Consider the following 26940-nt stretch of genomic DNA (forward strand, 5'->3'; position numbering starts at 1 on the left):
AAGCCGTATTTCAACCCGATGTTCGAATTTTAAGATACGAACTTAAAATTAAACAATCTGAGAAATGACAATTATGTCCTTATTTTATCTGACGGAGCCCTATCATCGAGTTTTCAAAATCCGTTAGGTCCGAGAGCCTAACCGTTGTGGCCGTAGTTAAGTTACGAAGTTACTGGCGAAAATGGCATGTCAATAGGACACCCGGATTGTAAGTTATGCATAGATATGCACATGTATATTTTGAGAAAATATATTCAAATAACCTCGATGTTTTTAAACCCCTTGGAATACGTTAGTTCAAATTACTTAAATAACATTGTCACATTGCTACCATAAGCTTACACTTCTCGAAAACATCACAAAACACCTCCCAAACATAAACATAAAAACACTCTTTAAATATCTCATTTCCAACACTCTCTTTCTTGTTGAGTGTGAAGTTGAGAAGAAGAAGAAGAAGAAAAGGAAATAGAAGTTGAAGTTGAGAACTAACCCTCTGATAGTTACAGGTGAGTGCATAGATTAGAAGCACGCATATGTGTACGTTGGGATTTCCTTGAAAACCTTATTGCTGAATTTTCTAATTTCGGAATATGTTATTGCTAGATTTTCTGTTTTATGATAGGTAATTGCTGGATTTTCATTTAGAGTTAGGTGATTGCTGGATTTTCTGTTTTAGGGTTAGGTTATTGCTAGATTTTTTGTTTTGGGGTTAGGTTATCGTTGGATTTTCATTTGGGGTTAGGTAATTGCTGGATTTTCTGTTTTAGGGTTAGGTTATTGCTGGATTTTCATTTAGGGTTAGATGATTACTGAATTTTCTAATTTAAGGTTAGGTTATTGCTGGATTTTCTGCTTTAGGGTTAGGTTATTGCTGGATTTTCTGATTTAGGGTTAGGTGATTGCTGAATTTACTAATCTAGGGTTAGGTTAGGTTATTGCCGAATTTTCTGAAGGTTCTTCCTGGATTTTCTGATTTAGTTAGTAAGATTATTAATGGAAGGTTGGATAATAGAGATGATTTGGTTTGGTTTAAATTCATACGTATTGTCATCGGTTTCTCTCTATCCCTTACAAAGTCCGCCCGCTACCTATTTGACAAAATATTTAAAAGAATTATCCTTCCTCCTTTTGATGTAGTTAATTCTTGAAAAAAAACATGCTTGTGGCATGAAGTCTTATAGTGAAATGAATGGTGAACCATCTAGATACAGGATGCATTACATGAGACCCCGATGAGACACTTAAAATTCATAAGGAGACCACATGAGGAAAGTCATCCTTTGCTTGTCTTGAAAAATATATATATTGTGATTGTGTATGGACTCATGCATATGGTGATTGTAAATGCGATGAAACATATTTTGTTATGACTTGAGTTAGACACCACACCGAAAATGTGAAATTCAACAGGACATGATTAGAGGGTCCGTAGGTGAAAGTCCCTAAACCCCGATTGGTACCATTGAGAGCAACCAACGCCTAGACCGGATGGAAGAACAAAGCACTGAAATGCCGAAAGACCAAAATAGGCAGCGACTCCCACCGATGCGTGTCGATTGGTTGAGACGTTTGACCTGACCTGCTTATGGGCAAGCAAAGATAAGTTATATGTGACGAACTCGTAAATTATCTACTATCGTTTTGTCAAGTGACTTATGACTTCTCGCTTTTAGGCAGATAGTGAGGTTCAACACAAGTGGGTTAGACTAGTTCGGCCCATGAACTATGTAATCTCACCTCTGTAGTTAACCACGGTGGAAAAGTCTATACAAGTGGGTAGTAATCATATGCGAGTCCCACCTCTATTTCAGACCTTGGTGATCCAATTGGAAAATGTGGAAAGTCGTAAAAACGTTGAAAGCGTATGTATGTTACAAGTGGGTCGAAGTCCCACTTCTGTATATAAAAATGATTTGAAACATAAAAAGTGACATAATGCATTGTATCTTTATTTTATTGTTATCGATCCAGAAAGCCTGTGCATTATATGAGCATGACATGAAATATGCATTTTCACTACGCACACACACTCACTGGGCTTAGTACCTCAAGCTTTCCTTTTTATTTTATTTTTACAGGTGAAAGTAGGGAGCTGCAGGAGTAGAGGCTATAGACTCCAGTTGTCCTTTTTGTTTTGTACATATCAGTGCATATATATTTTTTGTAATACCCTGAACATGTACATCATGTATAGTAAATATGACATGATTTATGTTTTGGTTTTGCCTTGATGTGTTCAGTTGTACATAGTAACACATGTTGAATATGACGAAAATTTGAGAAATGATACGTGTTTATTGTCTTTATTTTCAGAAATCCTCCTTGTGGAGCCCCGCTTATGGGACTTAGTGTGTGATATATGGAAGCCCCAAAATCAGAGTTTTACAGATGCTGTCAACTAAAATTTGGTGTATCGTAATCATAGATTACCAACACTAGATTTAGGGTCGTGACACTAATCCCTGATATTTGCTAAAAAAAATTGCAAAAGTGGGGGAGGAAAAAACTGCGAAAAAAAGACAAGAAAAGAAAACTATGCACAGTTCTTCTGAGGCCTTCCCAGCTTTGTGGAGATTGACTCATCAGACTTCAATTCTGTAGAATTCAACATCGCTGTTTATTTGATATCTCTGTCGGCCCTGCATTATTGGACCAAGTAAAACCATCACCGCCTTCACCACAATACTTGTGAGGGCCAAAAAATCGATCAGAGCAACAACGATCTGGAACGGTAAAGAAGTAAGTAGACATAAACTTCCTGAATCTTTTCCTGTACTCCTTCGGGGAAATAACTGTTGGCAACTCATTTTTCGGCACAACAAGAGAAGTCTTCACCCACGTTTCAAGATGTTTGTCCCATGTATACTGCCTCAGATAATCAACAATACCATATACAAGTTCACGCCGATCCTTGTCCACTCCCAAAAGTAATGAGTAATCCATAACGTCGACTGACTGCAGAAAACATCGATATAAGCATATATATAATCATGGCCCAAGTATCCATTTCATGAAAAAGATTTTCAAAAACAAACTGTTCACTCACTGTAAGGAAAGATGTGTCATTCCAAATGGCTCTTTGTAAGTGCTGCTTGGTCTTTCCGCCAACAAAATATGGAGAGGCAAGCACATCGGCGACAAAGTTCTGATCCAAAAGGGTGCCATTTGCATCTGAATTGTATCGAGAATGAAGAACACCTTTAAGATCATACAAACGTGAAATGTTCCGGCCAAAGAAAATATTTTCCATCACCATCAGGTTGACTTTCACATGTTTTCTACTTTTAGACTTTCTGATAATAACCTACAATGCAAAGATCAAATCATAATAAGGGTGAGTACACTGTCACAAAGTAGTACAGCCATCAATGGACCATGCTAGCCAGAGGCCCGTTGAGCTGGACACGGATGTCTGCAGCCTTGATGTCACCCAATGCAAAAGCAACACATGTGCATGTCTGATCCACAGTGAAAAGAAAAAGACTGCCCTGCGTGAAATGATGTTTTAGCCCTTTTCACTTCGGATTCCACATCTGACAGGTGCATGGCGGTTTTAATCAGGCCACATCAGGGCTGCAGGAGTATTCTTGCATCTCCCAGTTGCAGGCCGCATCCTTTTGAGCTTGGCACGACCCTGGCCAGTCTCAGGCTGAACATCAGTCTTGTCAGGCTAGATAGGTAAGTTGGATCTCAGTTTCACAGCCTGACGCCCAAGTTCAACCCCAGATTCAGGCCTCTTTATTTCAGTCATGAGTCGGGCTTAGGCTTGAATTTTGGGACTGCAAACTGGGCTGGACCCTAATTTCACACCCAAAAATGATGCTGGGCTTCAGCTCATCTAGCCCAACCTGAACAAAGCCTGCCGATGGTCATACACCAAAGGGTTTGATTCAGAAGAACACGAAATACAAGTCAGCAGACCTGATATATCCCTAGAATTTTTGCGAGGCATGTTTGGCTCCCCGAATTCAAAGACTGCGAAATGTGCTTGAAATACTCCAGGCCAAACTGTAAGAATGATTCGAGTTCAATCTTCTTGATTTGCTTTACAATAAACCGATCATCCAGAGTCTTTGCAAAAAAAGCTCCACTCTTACCCCCTTGGGCATCCCACTTCTTGGAACGACAGAGGGAAGAGATATAATCAATCTCGGATGGACAACAGTGCCTTCGAAGAGCATAGAACTGTTTTGCATAAATGCAAATCACTGAGTATTTACCTTTCCTTCGTAATTTTCCAACCCCAAGTGAGACTTCAGTGTGTAGAGACTTTGAAAATAGCAAAGAGTCAACAGAGAAGAACCCCTCCAAACCCAATTCAGTCAATTCTTGAGAATGTATCCCTTCAAGATCTAATGGCCCATTTGAGGTCCCGAGAGGGAAAGGCATGACAACATTGGGAAACAGACCATATGTATTCTCATTCGATTTACTGGTTTCTTGTTGTTTGCCAATCCTTCTATCCTTTTCAGCAGCGTTTTCCGCCAAACTATATTGGTCCTGCAATAAGGCGAGACCACAGGCAATTATGCTCGAAAAATCTTCCTCATATGCAGACACAATGTTATCATCAGCATCCACTGGGAAGTGAAGCGTGGACCTTTCGCCGGAAATCAGTTGATTGGACAAGGAGAGGTATGATGGAGTGTAGCTATTGACAAAATCAAACTTCTGTAAGTAACCTCTCTGGAAGTCCTTTCTGTATGCCTTGCAAGTTTCCGAAAAAGGGGTCCACACCCATTTTTCATAGTCGTCTAAGTTAGAAGGAAGCCGTTTCAGGGGTGCCAGTGTGCCAGGACACAATTCCTTCAACGGAGCATAAACATCATCTAATGCTGAGTTGTTAACTGCATACTCGATTTTCGGATTCAAGTCTGTGACAGTTTCGGTCTGTCCCAGAGCATCCCCAGAAATAGGGATGTCTTGGCCCGCCTGTAATTGATCAGAAATGGGCATGTACTCCTCGTCGTTGTCCTTACCAATCAAAGGAAGAGTGATCAATGCAGCAGATGGCTGAGATTCCACTGCTAGCCCTTCAGTAGCCTCGGCATCAGTAGAATTACAGATCTTACTTCCTGTATGCTTAGAATTTGGGAAATTATCATCTCCAATTAAATTATCAGCTGATATAGAGGCTTTGGCTGCCTCGATTTCCAGCTCTGTTTTCACATTGGAAAGGCTTCTGGTGTGGTGGGCAATATGTGGAGAGTCTTCAAAAGCTCCATCTCCACCATATTCCAATGTATTTCTTCTCTGAGTTCTTCCATCAGAAATGTCATCCTTCTGCAATCGTAATTGCTCTTCATGTGTAGCATTGTTATCTGCCGTGGACAACCGAAGAGATTGCAAGCGGCGATCCCAAACATACAATTCGAGCAGAAGTTCATGGTTTAAGCGATTCAAATTAAGAATCTGATGGACGGTCTGGCCCAGCTTCCCATTCTTATCAATAGCTTCCTGCAAAAATGGGAAAGGGAACACAGTTTAATGTCTCATAGATGGAACCTAAAAGAAACCCATTCTTTATTTTTAATCGGGATTCTCCATGGTTCTTAATGATGCAAGACGTCAACATCCAACACGCACAACACAAACCTCAAAATCAGATTTTTCTTTCTGCAACATCGCTTCGATTTCAGAGAGATCTTTTATAGGCTGATTCACGCCCGAGCTAGTAACTTCAGACATTATCTTCTGCAGTGAGTTCATGACCTCCATGAACAATAAATTCCCTTTTTCAAGCACCTTGAGATATCAAACTTGTAAAATGTCAGTGGTGACAAAATGGCAACAAGACCATTACATACAACCACAAGAAATGAAGACCACAAAAAGACATACATCTTTTGCTTCGCTATGAAGCCACTCTTGTCCATTTGGGTTATAAAACTCCAAAACTGGCGGTGGCTGACATGCCGTGTAGATGTCAATAGGAGAATAGCTGAACATTGCGACCACAGAACCCAATCTGCTCACCGTTTGCAAATATCAGCAGAGGTATGATAATCAACAAATTTTGAAATTTCAAACAACAGGAAATAATATGCCTGTACCCGTAGAATTGGAGGCAATCTCTGTGAAGCAAATGGCCACAGGTGGATAACCTACTCAAAGTTGAGTCATCTGAAATGCAAAGCTCTAGAAACTTCCCGAATGATAGGCCACGCGCTGCACTAGACATCACCACCCTGCGTGTATGTTTTAGGATCCCATTCTCCCTATTACATTTTAAACAAAGGGTCCACATCCAAAGTTTCCTCTTTGCTTCACCAGGCAAAAGCATCTCAGGAGGAAGCCGTTTGACTCGTATCGCAAGCTTCCCGTTCTGGTAAGTGTAAGAGTATGAATGGGCATCTGGTGATTCACCGCATGTGGAGCAATGGTGTTTCTGCCATAAACACAACAGCTTCTTAACTCCTGACAAATGCACTAAAGAACAAGTGACAATTATATATGAATTGGCAAGCTTCAAAATACCTGATTGAGTACGACGTCATGCAAGAATCGTCCTAGGGAGATGTCAGAATCCCTGTAGAACCTAACACGATAAAGATGGTTTTGCTTACAAACTGTCCCCTTCAAGACACACCGGCTAGTTAGCAAAACTAAAATCCATTCAGGATCTAGTAGCATTTCCACCTCATCCTTGTGTAGCATTTCTACTTCATTATCAATATCAATTTTGCCGCTTTTAGCTTTTCCACAAAGACCAACCACGCCACATGATTTCTTCTCTAGGTTGGTCCTACCCCTCAGTTCAACCTCATGATCAAGTCTTTCAAGAAAATAAGAAGCAGGAAATGCTCCTGTGCTCCGATAATCTGGTTCCTTTTCTTTGAAACTGACGTGTGTGAAAGTGGACGGGTCGGAAATGGACTTTTCTGGGCATTCATTACAAATGGGTATATCTACAGCATGCAATGAAGAGATTCCAGCAGTGGAACTGTCAACACTAGAATCATTTGAATCAATTGCACAAGAAAAACCAACGAATGGCATTTTTTTCTCTCTCAAAAGACCGATTTCTAATCGAGTGTTAGAAAAGATTGTCCTTTGATCTACCAGAAAGGAAGTTTCTTGTATCAAATGATATGCCTGAGATACTGCATGCCGCATCACACATTTAACCTTCTTCAGTTCATCATTGCGAGCTCCTTTCAGCAGAATCTGTGACAAAATAAAACAGTTTGATATTAAAATATAACGGATGCACAATAATTATAAGCATAAAGACAATGATGTGCTTATATATTGATTTATACCAGATGCTATTGTAAGTACTAGACCAAATATAAGATATGCAATCCACCAGAAACCAATGATTACAAAGCAACTTGAAAAATGACTAATGACAGGCATTTCCTTCTGACACTATAACCCACAACTAGGATTCTCTTAACCCATAAACGTCTCTCTAGATAATAATCTCCTAACTATTTTTAATTCAAATACGTGGGAAGTGGTTCTAGAATAACATGTCTACATATGTGTGCTGTGCACATAGGCTCCTGGTTTTATGGCATTGAGGAACGTGGGTTTATTGAGGCTATACAAAGAAAAGTCAATGATTTAAAGAATGTGAACATGTCAAAGTATAAATGCTAATATCAAAGTTAGATATCTCTCCGCACATGGTACACATGTATAAAATCCAAACTGTTTATCCATTGTGCCGTATCCATGGCATGCCAAAACGGTTACGTAACGGTAACAATTGTAATTGTTATGCATTATGGGGCCAAAACGGCCGTAATGGCTGTTGTAGAAAAAATTGACTCATAACAGTCCCATAACAGCCCTGTAACAGCCCCCTAAGAGTCCTGAAATAGATTTTTTCGAAAAAAAAAAAGGCCATAATGGTAACCGCAGTGGCTTTTATGGCCACCATTACCATTACGGAACACCTTGGCCTTATCATAGATAGGTCATGCACCAAAAAAAATTTAAAAATACCTCTCATGAATCAAGCCAGTGATTGGAGGATTTTTATCCATTGAACGTCAGCAATTGGTCGAACTTTTTCCTACCCAGCTATTTATAATCCTCAAAAGTCCAGAGGTAGTGTAATTTAGAGCTACTCTCTATCCATGATAGAATAGTTGCACGAAGCGTGAAGCGAAGCAGCAACATATTCGGGTGGAGTAGGGAAGAGCTTGTTTCAAATTGTAAACAAGTATAAATGGATAGGAAGCAGGAGCAGGAATGAGAGTCCGGATTGCAATTCAAAGTGGGAGAGGCACATAGAAGGATCCTGCAACTAAGGATAGAACCCGACAATCAGAGGTGCTTAACTGCTTATACAAATATTGAATGCTCGATACCTAACTCATATAATACTTCCTATCACTCATGCCCTCTCTCACGTAATTAATGCTTGAAGCCTGAAAGTACATTCTTTGCTGGTGAATTATGCTAATATTACACTTCATTTCATGTATATATTTGTGGCAGTGTTTTAAATGGCTATGTTATGTAGCATGTAGCTTAGCCCTAACACTATGTAGATAATGAAAATAGTGTCATGTGTAGCCTACGCTACATGATAATTTCCATACGCTACACACTACATAAACTACACTACATGCTAGATGGCTCACATTACGAGTTCTTTTTTACTACGATATTAAAAATCAATTAATGTTTTCAATGATTTGTTACATTTTTCTATTTTCAAACTTGATATTTTCAATGCTTTTAGTAAAAATAATATGAGTAACAGTATTAAATCAGTTTTGTTATTCTTTCTTTACCTTTATACTTAATCATTACCCTTTCCTGTTGCTTTTGGTTGTACAAAATATCATGAAATTTTGTTAAATTTCATTATTAATCAGTCTAATTTGGTGTAGAATTTCATGAAATTGGTGCAACCTAGCACAACCTTCATTAAAAATTTAGAAGTAGCATGTAGCTTACACTACAAGCTATGTAGCTGACGCCTCACGCTTCAAAGGGGTGAACACTATGCTACACACTATTCGCTATTTAAAACACTAATTTGTCGGTTTTGGTCATTTCGAGCATCAAGAAAGGCTAGTTGGTGCTTCATGAAGATACTTGTGGAGAAATAAGCTTAAAGAATGTGAAAACAGCAGAGCTTTGACATAAAGCTACAATAACAGAGAATGCTGCTGGTTTATTCACACCGGTTGGTGGGTTTTCCGGGTTAGTGACATGTCTTAATGACAAGAACTGGATTTTCTTTATTAGTTGTTACATGGTTTCCGAATTTTCCATCATCATCATCTAAGCCTTATCCTAACTAATTGGGGTCAGCTACATGAATCCTTTTCCGCACTATCAAGGGCCATAACTTCAGTTAGACCATTGGTCATCAGGTCTTTTCTTATTACCTCCACCCACGTCCTTTTGGGCCTTCCCTTGCCCATTTTGAGCCCTTGAGAAAGGAAGTTGTCAAGGTGGGTGGAGATAGTAAGAAAAGACTTGATGACCTATGGTCTAACTAAAGTTATGGCCCTTGATAGCATAGAATGGCGGAAAAGGATTCTTGTAGCCGACTCCAATTAGTTGGGATAAGGCTTAGATGATGATGATGAACTTGTACCAACTCACCCAGTTCTTGGTCTCTATCGCGCATGACCAACCAAACCATCCAAGTCTACTTTTCCTCATCTTATTATCTGTTAGTGTTACTCCAAGATTCACTCAAATGCATTCATTTCTAATTCTCTCCTTCCTTGCCTTGCCGCTCATCCAGCTCAACATCCTCATTTGATATACACTCATCCTATGAATTGTCCATTGACTGCCCAACAATTTGTCCCATAAAGCATGGCTGGTCTAGCCATCCTATAAAATGTCCCTTGCAGTTCAAGAGGGACACAACCATCCCATGAAACTCTAGAGGCACATCTCCATTTCTTCCACCCTGTTTGAATTCTATGGGCAACATCCTTCTTAATCTCTCCTCTCAGCTATTTCTATTCTGCATGCTTTCATCAAAATTTGTGAACCCTTGGCTAAAATCTCGAAGGTGATGTGATGAACCTGAACTTGTGAAAATATGAAATGCGATGAAATGATAAATCGTCTCAAACTTTGCAATGTAATGGTAGAAAACTGATCTTAGAGAATTTGATTCACTGGAAATTCACAAATCACAGACTGCAAACCTGACAAATATGATTATCATATCTAGTGGTGATTTATGATAGTGGTGATTAGATTAGCGCCCAGGTATGAGCGGTCATTTTCAGCATGTTATCAATTGAAGCTTTAGCCCATTTGCTGTGACTCCAAAAAGTTATATTTGTTCTCATGAAATAAAAATGCATAAAAGATAGATGTCACTAAAAACATTATAGTCATTCTAATGAAAATAACAATGCATAAAAGGTAGATGCCCTGCAGAATGCTTTGGAAACCATGTGATTTAAACTACAGTTACCATCAGTTGAACAAGTTGGTAGGTAAGAATTGAGACCAAGCTTTGCTAAGAGCACATGCATGTGCAATAAAGCTCGTGTACAAACCACACATGTGCCTGCATGGCACAATAGGTCCAAGACCCAAACCATCCATCAAAACAATGGCACCTCTCTATTGATGCCCTAGCCCAAGAATCAGGTTGATCCACTGGTTAGGTGGGCCACAGTTTGCAAAATAAACGTACGGATCTCAAAAACTTGGCTGAAGTTTTCTAACCCATCAACCTGTTTCCAATCTTGGGGCCAACATGCTGATTGGAACCGATTTTATTTTTGGGAAAGCATGTACAAGGTCTGACCAACCTGATGGATAGCCAACATGTTGATCGGAACCGATTTTATTTTTGGTAAAGCATGTACAGGGTCGGACCTACCTGATGATGAATGGATTAGATCTCGCATGTATGTGCCATGATGACACATGTTTGGTATCTACACACCTTGTTGGACAAGCATGTCTACTTAGCAAAGCTCATTGGGACCTCACGTTAAGGCATTTTAAGATTTTCTTCAGGTCAGTCTTCATTGAAATGTGCAACTGAATATTTATTCATAAACAAGAGGCCAAGAATAAGTCATTTGGTAATAGACAAGGTCAATAGTCAATAGTGACCAGAATTGCAATCTCTTGTGACTTGCGAATTTTTTACAAGAGAGACATCTGTCGTCCTGGACTTCTAAAAAGTAGTCCTGCAAGCATATATGCAGGTAACAACAAACATAACTAACGGGAAAAAGTTCTGAAGCTTGGGAGCCAGATCTAACATGAAAGCAATCAACTCACCGTGCAGCCCAAAGGTCTTGGACAACCCTCAAAGAACATTAAAGTTTTAATGGGGTGCTTTCCACCTTCTCCGCAATTTCCATGTTCCTCGATAACTTTCTCGATATGGAAAGAATCACATGTTTTCAGCTTCGGATCAACCAAATCACTAGCAGCAGGAACAATCTGTGAACCAGTGCAACAAGCGATCCTCTCTAAGCGCGAGAGCTTCATATCAAAAACTAATGTCATTCCTTTTGCCAAAATGGACTCTTGCACATCACGGGAGACGTTTTTCTCAACAAGAATCACATTCGGATGACACAGTTCTATCATATCAATGATCGACTTGAGATAATCCTTCTTTTCCTGTTTGCAATGACTAAAAAATCAGGACCAACGGACTGGACCCTCGTACACAGAAATGAGGATCGATGATATCTTTAGAAACCTACCTGTTTCATCGAATCAAGCGACAACAACTCGCCTGCATGTTGTCCAAGAACCCCCTGAAGCAGTAACAATCTAGGGTTCATGTACTTGGTGGGCATATGCTTGTGCGCTGCATTCTTCTTAAAAACCAGACCCCTGATCACTTGACTGCAAAGTTAAATTATTTGAAGTCAAGAAATCTAATCATTTCAATATTAAGAAACTACATCAGGTTTTGATGCAAAGGGAAGAGAAACACAGCAAAAACATTGTCCGGCTATCATATTATTCGCAATTGAAAGAAACGGCATTTTCTGATTCTTGGGTTTCGGTGGGTTGGTTTTTGTGGAAGCTAACTAGTCAGGTGGCAATGTGGTGTATGTGGCTTGGAAGAAATAATAGGAGTTTCAATGGAAAAGCTTCTCTAATTTCTGTAACTGTTAAGGCATTTTTCAGTTGGTTTTCAATTAAGCCAAAGCATACTTCAAGTTCAAGGAACTCCATTTCAATACCTTTTGGTCCAACCTGACTGACCTTATCGTACGGAATTGGAAGCTTCAGAAGAGTAAGGAAGGATGACAGTTGCCACCGATTGGGTCCTTTAAGTTGAACTTTGACGGGTCACTGATCGAATTCTCTGATTTATTGGGGTGCATGACTTAAATTTTCTGAAGTTATGGGCGTACTCAATTGCTCCATGGAACCAAGTTGTGTTGAATTTATATTGGTTTCCAATTATCATTGAGGTGACTCAGAAAATGTGATCAAATGTGCCAAGTCATGGAGATATCCATGGAGCCTTGCAAGTCTAGTTGAGAAAGATCTAGATCTTTGTGGGCTCTTTGATGTGTCCTTTCATATTCACCAAGAAGCAGATGAAGAGACAGATTGTCTGGCTAAAGACAGGGCTTCTAAGGATTCCCTTCTCCTGATTGATAGTAAAGAGTTATAAAGTTTCTACACATTTGGTTCTTTGTTGTAGTTGTAATTGGGTGTTCTGTTGGGAATTTTACAAAATAGCACCCATTAATATGGTATTTACATTCAGGTACCATTTTTTATTCACTTTTCCTTATGCTACCTCACTAATCAAGTTATTGGCAACGAGGTACCTTCCATAAGTTTTCTCGGATGTCCATCAGTCTAAAGTAGGATTTTTCCTAAAATGACGAAAATGCCCACCAACGCAGAGCCTTTAACTGGACGCGAAATGCATATGGTCCAATGTGGGTCCCAATATGATGTTTGTGTTTAATCCACGCCGTCCATCCAATTTGCCATATCATTTTCGAGCACGAATCCAAAAATAAGGCAGATCCAAATCTCAAGTGAACCACACTGCAGGAAACAGTGGTGATGAACGCCCACCATTAAAAACTTCTCGTAGGCTACAAAAGTTTTGGATCAAGCTCAAATCCCTTTATCCAGGACTCTGTGTCCTTATCAACAGGTTGGATGGCAAATAAACATTATAGTGGGCATTATAATGGGCCCTAAGAAGTTTTTAATGGTGGGCATTCAATCAGCATTGTTTCATATGGTATGGTATAGCTGAGATTTGGATCTACTTCATCCTTTGGGTTCATGGCCTAAAAGGAGCCAACAAAATGGATGGACGGCATGGATATGCAATATATACACCAAGGTGGGGCCCACAGTCAAGGTCACACCATGTTGGGTGAAACCGATGGCCCGAGGCCACACCTAATCAAGAAAGCTTTAACCTGCGATCGCAACTTTGCTGCGACTCCAAAACCAGCGATGTGGATGGGAACCTAACCGTAAGGTTCACCTTGATGTATGCATTGTATATCCACGCTGTCCACCTACCACCATAATGTTTATTGACCAACCAACATGTTGATAAGGTCACACAGATTTAAATGAAAGGAAAAGACAAATATTAGCATGATCCAAAATTTTTGTGGCCCACAAAAGGTTTTTAATGGTCAATAACCATTGTTTCCTGTGGTGTGATCCACCTGAAATTTGTATCTACTTCATTTTTGGGACCATGCCCTAAAATAAGCTTGCAAAACAAATGGATGGCATGGATATACAAGGCATACATGGAGGTGGGCCCTACGGTTAGGGTCCCACCTACATTGTTGTTCTAGGGTTGTGGCCAAGTCGCGCTCTAAACCAACAACAAAAACGGACTATGTTCTTGAGACTTCCCATAGTCAGAAACTGTGAGGCCCACAGAGATTTTCATTAAAAACCTACCACATTCATTTATGCTGCAAGACAACAATAGAACAAGAATCTAAAAATCACACAGATCCAAAACTCATAGGGCTCACACCATACAGAACAACGGGGATTGGATGCCCACCATTGGAAACTTTGTGTGGGATACAAGAGTTTTGTATTAGGATTATATTTATGCCTAAAATTTATCTGAGTGGTAATAACCCTATGAATGGTTTGGATAGCCTATAAACATCATGGTTGGCTCCAAGGTTTCAATAGTGGACATTTGCGCTACCACTGTTTAATACGGTGTGGCCCACATAAGTTTTGGATTTGCTTGATCTTTAGAATCCAATCGTATTGTGGTCTTGCAAAACTGGAGTGGATTTGTGGCAGGCATCTATGTGGGCCCCACATCGTTTCTAATTACATGAACTTCATGTGCCCAGGGCATAGGCAATCCGTTTCTAGCAAAGACACCAAAGCGGTGCCTTTAACCTAGATTGAACATGGTGCTCTATGGGCCCCACCATGATGTATGTGTTTAATCCACGCTGTCTATCCATATTTCCAGACCCCAAATGATGAGGATATCCGAGAACCATACCAGAGGAGGGTTGAGTCAGTCTCCTTGTTCCTATACGACTATTATATGGGGCCCGCTTGGCCCAATTCACGTTCGTAGCCACGTTGAAAACCCCACATGCATGTTCGTGCATCTTTAAGGACCCCACACTAGGAAGATGCACACGGACTGCGTAGAGCTTGATGGACACATCAGATCATTGGATTGAGTGGACACGATGATCGGACCATTGGATTATCATCATTGGACATCTTACTCGTGGACCCCATGAGCCACGAAATATTTTAGTTGTTTACTTTTCTTACATGTTTTGTTATTTTTATATAGCTCATATTTGCGTTAAGATTAGAGAGTTACGAATAACTTTTAATTCATTAAGCGTCTTTATGTTGATAATCTTATCTGAGAGCGCCTTTTGTAAAAGGTCTTTTCTAAGACTATAAAGGATTTAAGCATCTCCACCCTGGTCAATATGCATGTTATGAATTAAAAAGATTCTTCTCCTTTTGCTTTGAGATTGCGCAAAAAAATAAATTCATCCGATGATTAGATTGGTGGTGCGAAATCACAGGGAGCAATTCCCTAGTTTTCTTTTCTACTTTTCTCCCTTCTCTACAAATTTTCAAAGCCCTAATCTCAAAACCCTAACCCTAAATCTCTAAAACCCTAATCCTAATATCTCCAAAATTGTTGAGGGTCAAATATTGCATATTAGACCCCAGTTTTTACTCGATTTTGCGAACATGATACTGTTTAACAGCCTATTTTAATCGTGTTTGTGATGCAGGGTGTAGTTAGGAGCCTGGACTGAAAAAGGGCACTAAAAGCGTGGATTTGACGCTCATAAATCACCAAGGCAAGGGACGAACCTCAGGGGGCCGAGATCGAAGAATTTACACACCAAAGATCCGAGAAAATCAAGTATTGGGTTAAAACAGGCCTGAAAGTCATCCAAAATGCAAGATCACAGGGTTCCCACCATCCATTCGGCTCGAAACTTCAGTTATGGCCTGAGGGCCATAAATTAACGGTACACGTTGAATTTCAGCCACCGGATCCCTGTGGAAGTGGCCCAATGGATAAATCAGCCAACAGATCGTCAATCTGGGGCCCACCTGATATCTGAATATACTTCAATTTTGGTCACAACCCCTTAAAGGAGGTGGTAAAACGGATGGACGGAGCAAATTTTTCACACGCATCAAGGTGGGACCCATTTGCATGAGTAAGAGTGCACATTGGCTATGCACTCGCATCGCACCGAACCAGTGAAGCCGATCAACAGACTGTTGACCGACTCAAAAATAGCAATTGCATCCTCTATTTCCGTCTGCGAAATAGAGGCTGCGGATGATCTCAGTGGGCCATCATCATGGTCCAAACGATCAATCTGAACCGTCCAAAGTGTCCAGAGGTGGGTGCTGACCAAAACCCAAGAGTTTTCATGATTTCATGCTCATGTTCAAGGCTGCAACAGTAAGGAAAACGCTGCTAGGTCCAGTGATGGTGTGGCCCATCTGGATCACGGATTCACGCCAAACTTGGGCCCGTGGTCCAGAGCTAATGCAGATATCCGAAGACAGGAGTGATTCCCTGGAAGGATGGCTGATGTGGACCCCACCGACTTCAGCAACAACAAAGAAATCAGCGTCTTCCGCAATCCATCCGGTTTGAACGAGTTGTGGCCCACCAAACAGATCCAATTGAAAAATCCAGACCGTCTATCTTGTTCACACCAGAAAATCGTCCGTAGGGACGTTTTACTTTACGTCGTTTATGGATGCCAGGAAGACCAGCGCGAGCGACAATCCCGATCTCTCACGTGTAGCTGCGCACGTTCTGCAAAAGGAGTGCTCAACTCCTTACGCAGCCACCGCCTCTTCGCACGGAAGCTGCCTGCTGTCAACAACCGACCTCTCCACGCACCGACTCCAGTTCTACATCAGCCACCGATTGGAACTTTCTATAAAGGAGGGAGAGAGACATGGAGAGAAAATTCAATTTCCAGCCCTGGACGTCAGTGAGAAAGAGTTTGAGTTTTTTTTTTAGTTTTTATTTGTTTAATTACTGTTTTTTTTATGATTATTTTTTAGAGATCTAGTCCCATCATGTTGGGCTAAACCTCTTAGCTAGGGCTCAGAGGTGAAGCTTGTGGCATGATGCGGATGATCCTACGGCTCTAATTCATGTTAGATTGATCAAATTTTGATCTGGTTTGCTTATAGGAATATTTCTAGTTTTTAATGGTTTGTTGTGATTGAGATTGCAACAAGTCTGCGATAGCTTTGAGTATTTCTTTTACATTATTTGATTGTGAAGTTAGGAAGTTCTATTGTTCATCATTGCTCCTTGGACATGGTTGGATGATGGAATCCTTCATAACATTCATACATCTTCTGATTGGTTGTGAATTGGTTTAATTATGTTGTTTGCTTTGTCTCATGGGCATGGTTTTGTGATAGAATTATTTCTAAATCTTGTATCTTTCACCTCTTTGAAAACTAGATCAAAGGAAGTTTAGATCGAGCTTTAGTAATATATCTTCCAACCGGATGAATATAGGAATCGAAGTCCAGTTAAGTTCATGAATCAAGCGTAGATCTCCCTGATCTCTACAAGTGGATCCTCTGAATCCCTAGTTTCCCACTTTTGAATTTTACAAGTTTTAGCGTATTATTTCACCATTATTCCCTCATATTCATCTAATTTAGATTACATCTTATTCTAGTTTTAGTTCTGGTTATTTTCATCTTATGTACAAGGTTCAGTCCCTATGGATTCGACCTCCGTCTTACCGAGATTATTACTACATCACAACCCTATACTTGAGGTGTGAACAAAAATCATAACCTTAAAAGAACAAAATTCAAAAATCCCTCGTCCAAATCATAAATCCCTAATTCCACAACCAAAAACCCGTATTCCCAATCCTATAAATCCTAAATCCCTTAAATCCAAAATCTGAAATCCTAACCCGAAACTTCCCAAAACCTCAACCCTAATGTTCCAAACCCTAATTCTAAGCCTAGATACCCCAAACACATTTCCCATATTCCCTAGCCTTTAACAGTCCCAACACGTCAAAACTCTTACAAGACGCATGATTTCCATTGAATTCATATTTAATCCTATGCTAGAATGGGGGTTCTATCTCCCATAGGTCCCGATTAATCAGTAATTTATGAGATTTGCATCATGGGACTGTCATAGGCTTGAATTTATAGATGTCATGAATTTAAGATTTCTGAATTTATTAGCTTTATTTGTCGTTCCATTGCTCTAGTTAATCTATCTTTTAATTTCACGGCATCATTTTAGGTTAAATCATCCCATCCTGCATTACAAAAAATGAGGCACATCCAAATCTCAGGTGGACCACACCGCATGAGATGGTGGTGACCGCATGAGATGGTGGTGATGAATGCCCACCGCTAAAAACTTCTTGTGGGCTACAAATGTTTTGGATCAAGCTGATATTTGTTTTTTCTCTTAATCCAGGTTTGTGTGACCTAATCAACACATTGGATGGAAAATAAACATAAGTGGGCATTAAGGTGGGCCCAAGGGAGTTTTTAATGGTGATTGCTCAATCATCACTGTTTCCTATGGCGTGGTCCACCTGAGATTTGGATCTGCGTCATTTTGGGGCTCATGCCTAAAATGATATGGAAAAATGGATGGACGGCATAGATGCATCATGGTGTGTCCCACAAAGCACTGACTAGTAACCACAACCTCTCTGTTATGCAATCATCATGCAGAGATTTTTTTTCCTTTTTCATTTTATTTTTTTTTATAATGACACATCATTAATGATATTTACATCTAGGAACCTATTTAATTCTTATTGAGCAACCTCATTAATTAGTAGGCATTTTCGTCATGTTACGAAAATCATTCTTTAAAATGGCCAACGTTAGAGAAAACTAAACTAGCAGACATTACCCATTTGACAACAACTTGATTAATGAAGTAGTGTAATGAAAATTTAATTAAAAAAGGTACAAGGATGTAAATATCATATTAATGAAGTACTATTTGGTAAAATTCCCTTTTGTGCTTCTTCTTCTAGCCAGTGTTTGCGTGTTTGTTTTGCTTTGAATAGATTCCCAGTTATCCCATTTTTCTTATTTATTTATTTATTTTGTGTGCATGTGTATATGTGTGTGTGTGTGTTGGCCCCAATCACACAATCCTTTCCATCCAATGAAAATTGACTCTTACAACCAGTTGTCCATAGTTAGTGGCAGCCAAATTCAGTGGTTAGGATCATTCAGTGGAGGGAGATTCAGGAGTATCTTGCATCCACCCTGGCCCACTATATGAATGACTGTATCACCAAAAGTTCAGCCCCACATGCAAAGTTAAGATTGTTTGGCTGACAAAAAGCTAGACCAAAATGACACATATTTCCTAATGCCTATTAGAGGAATAACAGCAATAATTAAAGTACCTTTGGCTGCGAGAACCGGATTCAATGCATTTCACTTTCACATAGCTTCCAGGATCCATGGGTTTCCCATCAGTAGCTTCAGGCTTTACGAGTATAGCAGCCTCCCATGATAAAGAAGTGAGTATATCAAGCCAATTCTCACCAGCCTCCTCAGAAAGAGAAACACTTGCCCATGCAAGAAGCTGTCTCACAAGGGCACGGAAACGGCCATTCATTACCTCCACCATAGCCTTTTTGCGTTCCTCTCGGAACCTGTAGCTGCTGCTAAGAGAACTTGGCCAACCCCATTCCATACCGACATTATACTCATTGTCATCATCATCAGTGTCAGCCACACTGCTCTCAATGTCATCGTCTTTGTCTTCCGGTGGGGGTGGTATCCAAATGCGCAAATCGGTTTCTATATCAAGGGGTGGAGAGAGTTCAATGCTTTCTTTCTCTACATTTTCAACTGTTTTTGAACTGAACTCATCAACTTCATCCACAGACTTAGCAAATTTAAAACCATCTGATTCATTTTGAGCATCGTAATTTTGGATGTCAATATTTTCCAATTCTTGGTCTTCTAAATAGCCAGAAAACTCAGGGTTACAATGCTCTTGACCGGTATCAGGAGTTTCTTCATCTCCATCTTCCCTACCAATCAGCAAAGCGGAAGTTGGAGATGGTGTAGGTCACTTAGAAGCATGAAACAACGGAAATGAAGATGACATATCACCATTAACAATAGATTTCTGCATTGCATAGACACCACATACCTGCTTTGGAAGTTCAAATCAGACAAAAAATCACCTGAAAGTGGAAAGATGGAAAATGAAGAGAAGATCCAGAAACATAGTTTTTTCAGAGAAACGAAGTAGGTATTGAAGTTGTCATCTTTATAAGATGAATCGAGATATATATACAAAATAATAATAATAATAATAATAATAACAATAACAAGATAAAAGAAGTTGTCATCTTTATAAGATGAATCGAGATATATACAAAATAATAATAATAATAATAATAACAAGATAAAAGATATCTTACCAAGGCTAGAGATACAGCTTTCATAGCAGCTTAGAGAAGGAGCTGGACTGGTCAATGGTGTTGCATAAGCACTTGAACTATCCTCTTTTGAAGGCTCTAGCTCATACTTCTGCAAGCAAATGTTACAGAGGGAAACAGAATCTTCACCATCCAATATTGAAGAAGTGACTTTCTTTTCACACTCTTGGCAGAAGAGCCGGCAACAAATTCGACAACGACATTCAATGCCCGACTCCATCAACAGCGCACTACAAACATGGCACATCGAAGGCATCTGGTCCTGAACGAACTTCACGGCTCAGTCAATTCAGATTGAGAGACCAACCTCAATTTCCCTAGTAAATTCAATATACAAACAAAACAGAATAAATCCTGACGCCTCCAGAATGAGAGAACAGATGACAGAATGCCCATCAACAGCATATAAAGTTGCAAACTACAAAGAAAATCAACAAAATCATGAAATTAAGACTCAAAAATGACCACATAATGCAGGAAACCTGAAAACCAACAATCCAAATCCAAGGACTCCAGGCTCAAGAATCAAAACCCATCAAGATGCATTATATATAGCTCAAGTCCTGAATTGCCGGTGTTTCGCATGTGAGCAAGTAGTCCACAAAGTGGAGACCATCTTCAAGTGATCAAGATAGTTTCATCTGGTGTGTCCCGAGGAGATGGGCAATGAACTATGTGTTTCCTACCTCGGAAAATCCCACCCATTCAACTGGTGGTCTTCTCATTGCATATGGACTGGTGTTGAGTAGGTTTTATTCTTTAACTCCAATTGCAGGTGAACAGTCAGGTGGCCGGAAGCTAGCGATTGGATTGTTTTGCAGCATTGCCAATCTATAATAGGACCCACCAGATAAACGGCCTGGATCACTTTAAGGTGGAGCCTGCCTGCACCGTATGCTGTAATGAATCTGAGTTCCAGTAATCCGCAGCAGTCAGGGGAAAAAAATCATCCACCAATCCTAAATTTTCAGCGAAAAGCAATAATAATAATAATAATAATAATAATAATTTAATTTCAAAAAAAAAAAGATTTTAGGTTTTTAAAAAAAAAAGGAAAACAGAAACAAAAATAGACACCAACAGCAAGCAAATGCTAAAATTCATATCCCAATGACCAAAAAACCGGAAAAAAAAAAAAAATCCCGAAAATCCAGATTCAAACAAAATCCAATTTCAAAACTCCATTGATGCAACCATAAGTTGATTTTCAAACTCCTTTGATTGGTCCTTTTGATTCTAGTTGCATCATCCATACTCATTATTCGAAACCCATTTTCAGAGGGGTAAAATATATATATATATATATATATATATATATATATATATATATATATATATATATATATATATAATAAAACAAAACAAAACAAAACAAAACAAAACTAAAAAAGAAGAAGAAGAAAAACCCAAAAACCCACCCAATTATTAAACATCCAGACCCAAATTCAAAACCCAATTTCAAAATCCCAAACGAAACTCAAAAGACCAAAACCCAACTCCAAAAAAAACAAAAAGAAAAAAAAAAAAATGAAAGAAAGAAAGAAAGAGAAGAACAAAAAAAGAAAAAAAGAAAAAAAGAAAAAGAAAAAGAAAAGAAAAGAAAAACTCACCTCCATAATTCCAAACCAAAAAGACCCAACACCCTCAATCCCCAAAAATCCAAATTAAATAAATACCCAAAACAAAACCCCACCCACCAACTATTCAAAACGTGTAACAATCCCATCTGTCAATCCAAGAAACCTTCCAAAAACTCCCATCTGATCATAGCCATCCAAGCACGCCTTTCCAGAAACAAAATCTCAGGAGAAAAAAAAAAAAAAAGACTTTCTTCCCGAAGAGAAAAATGGAAAGCATATGAATTAGAATCCATATCCACATTCCAATTCCATATATAAAAGGAAAGCCTTCAAAATTCAAATGAGAGAGAGAAAAAGAATGCCTTACTCTTGAAGCAAACCCAAAAAAAGAAGAAAACCGTTGCTGCCTTAATCTCGAATAATCGGATTTCATTTTTCGAAAGAAAGGAATAGAAATAAAATCACAGCAGAGATGCAAAGATAGAAAAAAGAGCAAATGATAGACAGGAAGAAGAAAGCGTACGTAGTGGGGCCCATAGTACAGTACCGGAGTGGGCCTACACAGGCCTTACGGGAATGGATTCGGATTCGGATTCGGTAGCGACCCTTCCACTCTAGTATCCATAGATCTCGGTATCGGTTGGTATTGTAGGCCCACCGTGATGTATGTGCTTTATCCACGCCGTTCATCCATTTTTCCAGCTCATTTTAAGGCATGTTCCTAAAAATGAGGCAGATCCAATTCTCATGTCGACCACACCACAGGAAACAGTGGTGATTGAATGGCCACCATTAAAAATTTTCTAAGGCCCCACTGAGATATTTGTCTGCCATCCAACCTGTTGAATAGGTGACACGCACCTGGATGAAGGTAAAACACAACTAATACAGATATCAGCTTGATACAAAACTTTTGTAGCCATTGGTGGTTCTTAATGTTTGTCCTTTCAATTACCATCGTTTCTTGTGGTCCACCTGGGATATGAATCTGCTTCACTTGCTAATAGCAGAAAATGGACGGGGATTTTCTGGGAAAGCATTTGGCAGGAAGTTCTTACCTTGAAAGCTAGGTGGGATTCAATTTAGGGTGTGTTTGGACGAGCACGCTGGACGGGATTGGGTAGTATTAGGGTGGATTGCACGCCTTTCAAGATGGTGTCAGTGGATTACATGCAATTCCACTGGATTGCTGTATCCAGCGGCCGAAGTATAGCGTGTTTGGACGGGCGGATGGCAATCCAGAATACATACAGTGATGGTGTTTAGACGGTTGCTGGTCGGTGCTCCGTGGGACCCACCACAATGTATGTATCTCATCCATGCCGTCCATCTAATTTAACAGATTATTTTATGATCTGACAACAAAAGTAAGTTATATCCCAATCTTAAATGGACCACATTACAGAAAACATTATTGAATGAGTGTAGACTTTGAAAAAACAATTTGGGGCCATAAAAGTTTTGGATCAAACTCATTTTTGTTTTTTCCCTTCATCTGGGGCTGTACGACCTAATCAACCTATTGGATGTCAAAAAAACAGTACATTGGGCCTTACGAGGATTTGAATGATCGATGTCCAATCAATATTGTTTTCATGTGGTGTGGTTCAACTAAAATGCATATACCTCTCATTTTTTGGATCAAGCCATAAAATGATCGGTAAAAATAGATGACCGGAAAGGATGAAACACATACATCATGGTTTTCAAAAAAACCCCTATTCAGCATTGAATCTTACAGGATTGCACCGTACGCCCAAAAACCCCCCCACAATCCCGCGTCCAAATCCCTCACAATCCAGCGGATTTTCATCCAGTTGCAAATTCAACACCCATCCAAACAAATAATTGCTCGGACGCTATGGGATTCGAGTACCCAATCCAAGTTAATACGGGCTACTCCAACGAACGGTGCCCGTCCAAACACGCCCTTAGTGTTTGTGAGGAATCCACCCATCCATTTGTTTGATGAGATCATTTTACTACATGGGATAAAAAATGAACTAGATCTAATACTTAAGTGCGCTGAAAATGTGAGGATTAAACATACACAGTTGAAGAGGCCATGGAAGCTTTGAATCTGGCCAATATTTGTATTTTCTGGGTTCATCTCATTCAGAATGACATTACATATGATATGGATGACACGTAAACATCACTGTCGTTTTCCTCCGGTGCAGCCCACTTGAGCCGAAGTATCTTTCTATTTTTTGTCTCAAGTTCGTAAATGAGCTTAAAAACTAAGTGGACAACTAGATTTGTTACAAACATCATAGTGGCCCCAGCTAGGTTTGGAGCACAGTAACATTTTTATGAAAGCCTCTAGCAGGAAATCCACGTCCCCAAAATTGGGAAGCGTCCTGCCCCGCCGGTTTCTCGCCCAACAGTTTTGTGGGCGGGCCCACCTTTATGTATCTGTTTATCCATGCTATCCATCTCTTTTCTCGTTTCATTTTAAGCCATGTATGCAAAAATGAGAAAGATCTAGCCCTCATTTTTGGTGTGGTCCACTTGATTTGTGGATCTGCCTCATTTTTTTTTTTTCATGCCTGAATGATTTGTGAAAAGGGATGGATGGCTTGGATAAACAGATACATCATGGTGGGTCAGCCCACAGAAGCCGGAGATGGGCGAGGGTATGACGCAATCCGCGGGTGGAAAATGGATGGACTGCACGACAAAACACATTCCTCATTGTGGGCCTACAGCACTGACTAGTACCGACATGGAGGGGTCGGTATCGAATCCGAGTCCGGCTTTACGCAAGAGGCCTGCTACCATACATCCGGATGTATTGGTATTTTTAATGTAGGGATTTCGGCAGTTGGATCTGGGTCCGTATTGCAATTATTCAATCCATTGATGGAGTGGACTTCGTCATGGACGGCTGGTACTAAAGAAAATCTTTATGTTGAAAGATCTTTTCAATAGAACATAAAGGACACGGTCAAAATTCAAAGGAGACGAGTTAACTGATCAAATGTTTGAAATAATCTCATCTGATATTGTATTTGGATATGCATCATCTACAGTGATTTAATGAACGGTTTGGATCATGGAAATATATCCCTGGCTCTAACTTATATATTCCGGATATAAAAATAGTAATACGTAGAGATGTACCGTAGCAAACCTCTAACGGGAAAACGGGAATGTCCAGTTGTGACGAGGAAACACGGGAGCGGATTGGGTGCCGCCTGGGCCAGACCCAAGATGGTGCGTCCCTGACTCTGAGGCCCACCCTGATTTATATTTTGTATATCCACGCCGTCCATCAGTTTTTTCATATCATTTTTTTGTAATATTCCAAAAATGAAGCAAATAAAAATCTCAAATGGACCATTATACAGAAAAATGTGGTGAATGACTATTAAAAACTTTTTAAGGTCCATAGAAGATTTGAATCAAGGTGATATCTGTCTTTTCCCTTCATCTAGGTCTCCGTGACCTTATCAAAAGGTTGGATGGAAAATAAACATTACGGTGGGCATTGGTGGGCCATACGTAGTTTTTAACGGTAAGCGTTCAATAATCACTGTTTCCTATGGTGTGATTTATCTAAGATATAATATATTAAAATATTGGGACATGCCCTAAAATGATCCGTAAAATCAGACAGATGGCACGGATATACAAAATTTACATAAAGTTGAACCCTTGGGTGAGGCCGGATAGACTTAATGCTGAACAGGGCTACTGATTAAAATAGCTTTGATTGTGACATAATAAAGTCTCTAATACTATATTTTTAGTTTGTATCGTTCTTAGCCCCATGTACTCTTTTACTTTTCAAAAGACTTACATGTCTCCCTGTCAATTCGTCTTCACACATGGTAGTAGCATATCGCATAAGTTAATATGGCCGTTTACGCGTAGGCGTGTATCATGCTAAATTAATGATTGGGGCGATCCTAAGTCAATTTGATCTGTTAACTTTAATCATGAACTCACAGTAAATTCATTTTAAATTTTCTTTTTGGAGTTATAGGTGGCCTACAGCTATACGAGCGTTATATTAATTTTGAACTACTTCCACCAGTGTAATTAATCTGTAATGAGTTTCACCTTCAAACTACGTCTTATATCCTAAAATTAAAACTCATTTTATTTAGATGGCTTGGATCTACTATAAAATTATCCAGTGAGCTCCACATAGGGTCTCATGTAGGATTCAATAGGTGAGTCCTTTGCGTAAGAAAGATCATTTAGTATTTTCCTCTTTCATTCTTTCTTAATTTTTAGAAGAGACCGCACTAAGAGGAGAGGATTATACCAAGCATTTTCCACAAGAGGAGAGGATTATACCAAGCATTATCCACAATTGGTAATTGTACTGTCGGACATCTAACTCCTCGGCAATGACGACAAATTCTAGCAAGCTCCAGTGAATTAAGTTCCAGGTGAAAAGAAGACAGGTTTTTTCACATCTTTGTCTAAAATCTGTAACATAGCTTCAACTAAGTTCTGGTCGGAAAAAAAAAAAGATAGCATTTTTATATTCTCCAATGACAATGACACCTAAAGGTAAGTTTTATTGTATATTGTTTTGGCTAAAAGAATGAGAGTGTGACAGTTCCCTTTTAGTTGTTTTTATTTTTTTATCTAAATGGTTGGAGTTTAGGAAAGAGAGGAGGGTGTAGTGATTTAGTTTTTTTTTGTTTTATTTATTTTATTTATTTATTTTATTATTTGAATGGTTGAAGCTTGGGAAAGGGATGAGGGTTTTGGTGGTTCCCTTTCTGGTTGTCTTTTAATCTTTTTTTTTTTTCTTTTTCTTTTTCTCTTATTTGAATGGTTGGAGTTTGTGAAAGTGATGAGGATGTTGTGTTTATATATGTGGTGTATGTATGGTGGTCCCATGTTTAATGGTTTTTTATCCATAAAGTCTAGGTAGTGAGAATCGTTGAAATAAACTGTGGATCATCAATATTAACTTTAAATTGCTAGTACATAGCTTCTATTGACAATCCATAGTTCATATCGACAATGCACAGTTTATATCACATTTAATATATTACATATATTTTCTTTAAATGAATTGGTATGATTACACTTAAATCTAATTCTTTATCTTTCACGCTTTACAGAATTCTCTTTCAATGCGAGAAACCCTTGTCCTTACTTAAAATACTCCAATATAAAGGTCATCGGCAAGTGCTGAGTAGAATTTCTAACTGCTTTGAAGTATGAATTCAACAAATGCCCTATTAGGAGGGAAATATTTAAAATAACTCAATTCGTTAATTTCGATGAAGGAGAATAAAAGGCAAATGGACCTTTGATTCACTGCCTAATATTGCACATGCACCTCGGTGACCTTCGCTTCAACTTTGGTAGCACCATTCTTTAATTCAGGGAGATGAACTTTACCTTGATTATGTGTCTGAAGTGGGAAAAACCAAACAAATCTTTGAAGACCGGCCAAAGATCAT

General features: G+C 39.3%; 1 protein-coding gene across 2 annotated transcripts; it reads right to left on the reverse strand.

Moving 5' to 3' along the window:
• Positions 1 to 2278: 2278 nt before the first annotated feature.
• Positions 2279 to 22046, reverse strand: LOC131234873 (1-phosphatidylinositol-3-phosphate 5-kinase FAB1B-like). 2 transcript variants are annotated; one of them, XM_058231860.1, is made up of 14 exons: positions 21876 to 22045; positions 20130 to 20245; positions 19911 to 20051; positions 19637 to 19670; positions 18879 to 19514; positions 11670 to 11814; positions 11236 to 11583; positions 6481 to 7170; positions 6057 to 6391; positions 5845 to 5971; positions 5599 to 5748; positions 3925 to 5460; positions 3050 to 3307; positions 2279 to 2958 (listed from the first exon to the last, which is right to left on the reverse strand). In XM_058231860.1, the coding sequence occupies exons 2-14, from the start codon at positions 20182 to 20184 to the stop codon at positions 2608 to 2610; spliced, it is 4806 nt and encodes a 1601-aa protein (XP_058087843.1). In that variant the 5' UTR covers positions 20185 to 20245; positions 21876 to 22045; the 3' UTR covers positions 2279 to 2607. The 2 variants fall into 2 exon arrangements, with proteins under 2 accessions (XP_058087843.1, XP_058087842.1); XM_058231859.1 differs by having other exon boundaries at positions 19911 to 20245; positions 21876 to 22046.
• Between the last annotated feature and the right edge of the window lie 4894 nt (positions 22047 to 26940).

The sequence above is a fragment of the Magnolia sinica genome, chromosome 19, assembly GCF_029962835.1.
Source record: "Magnolia sinica isolate HGM2019 chromosome 19, MsV1, whole genome shotgun sequence".
NCBI lineage: Eukaryota > Viridiplantae > Streptophyta > Magnoliopsida > Magnoliales > Magnoliaceae > Magnolia > Magnolia sinica.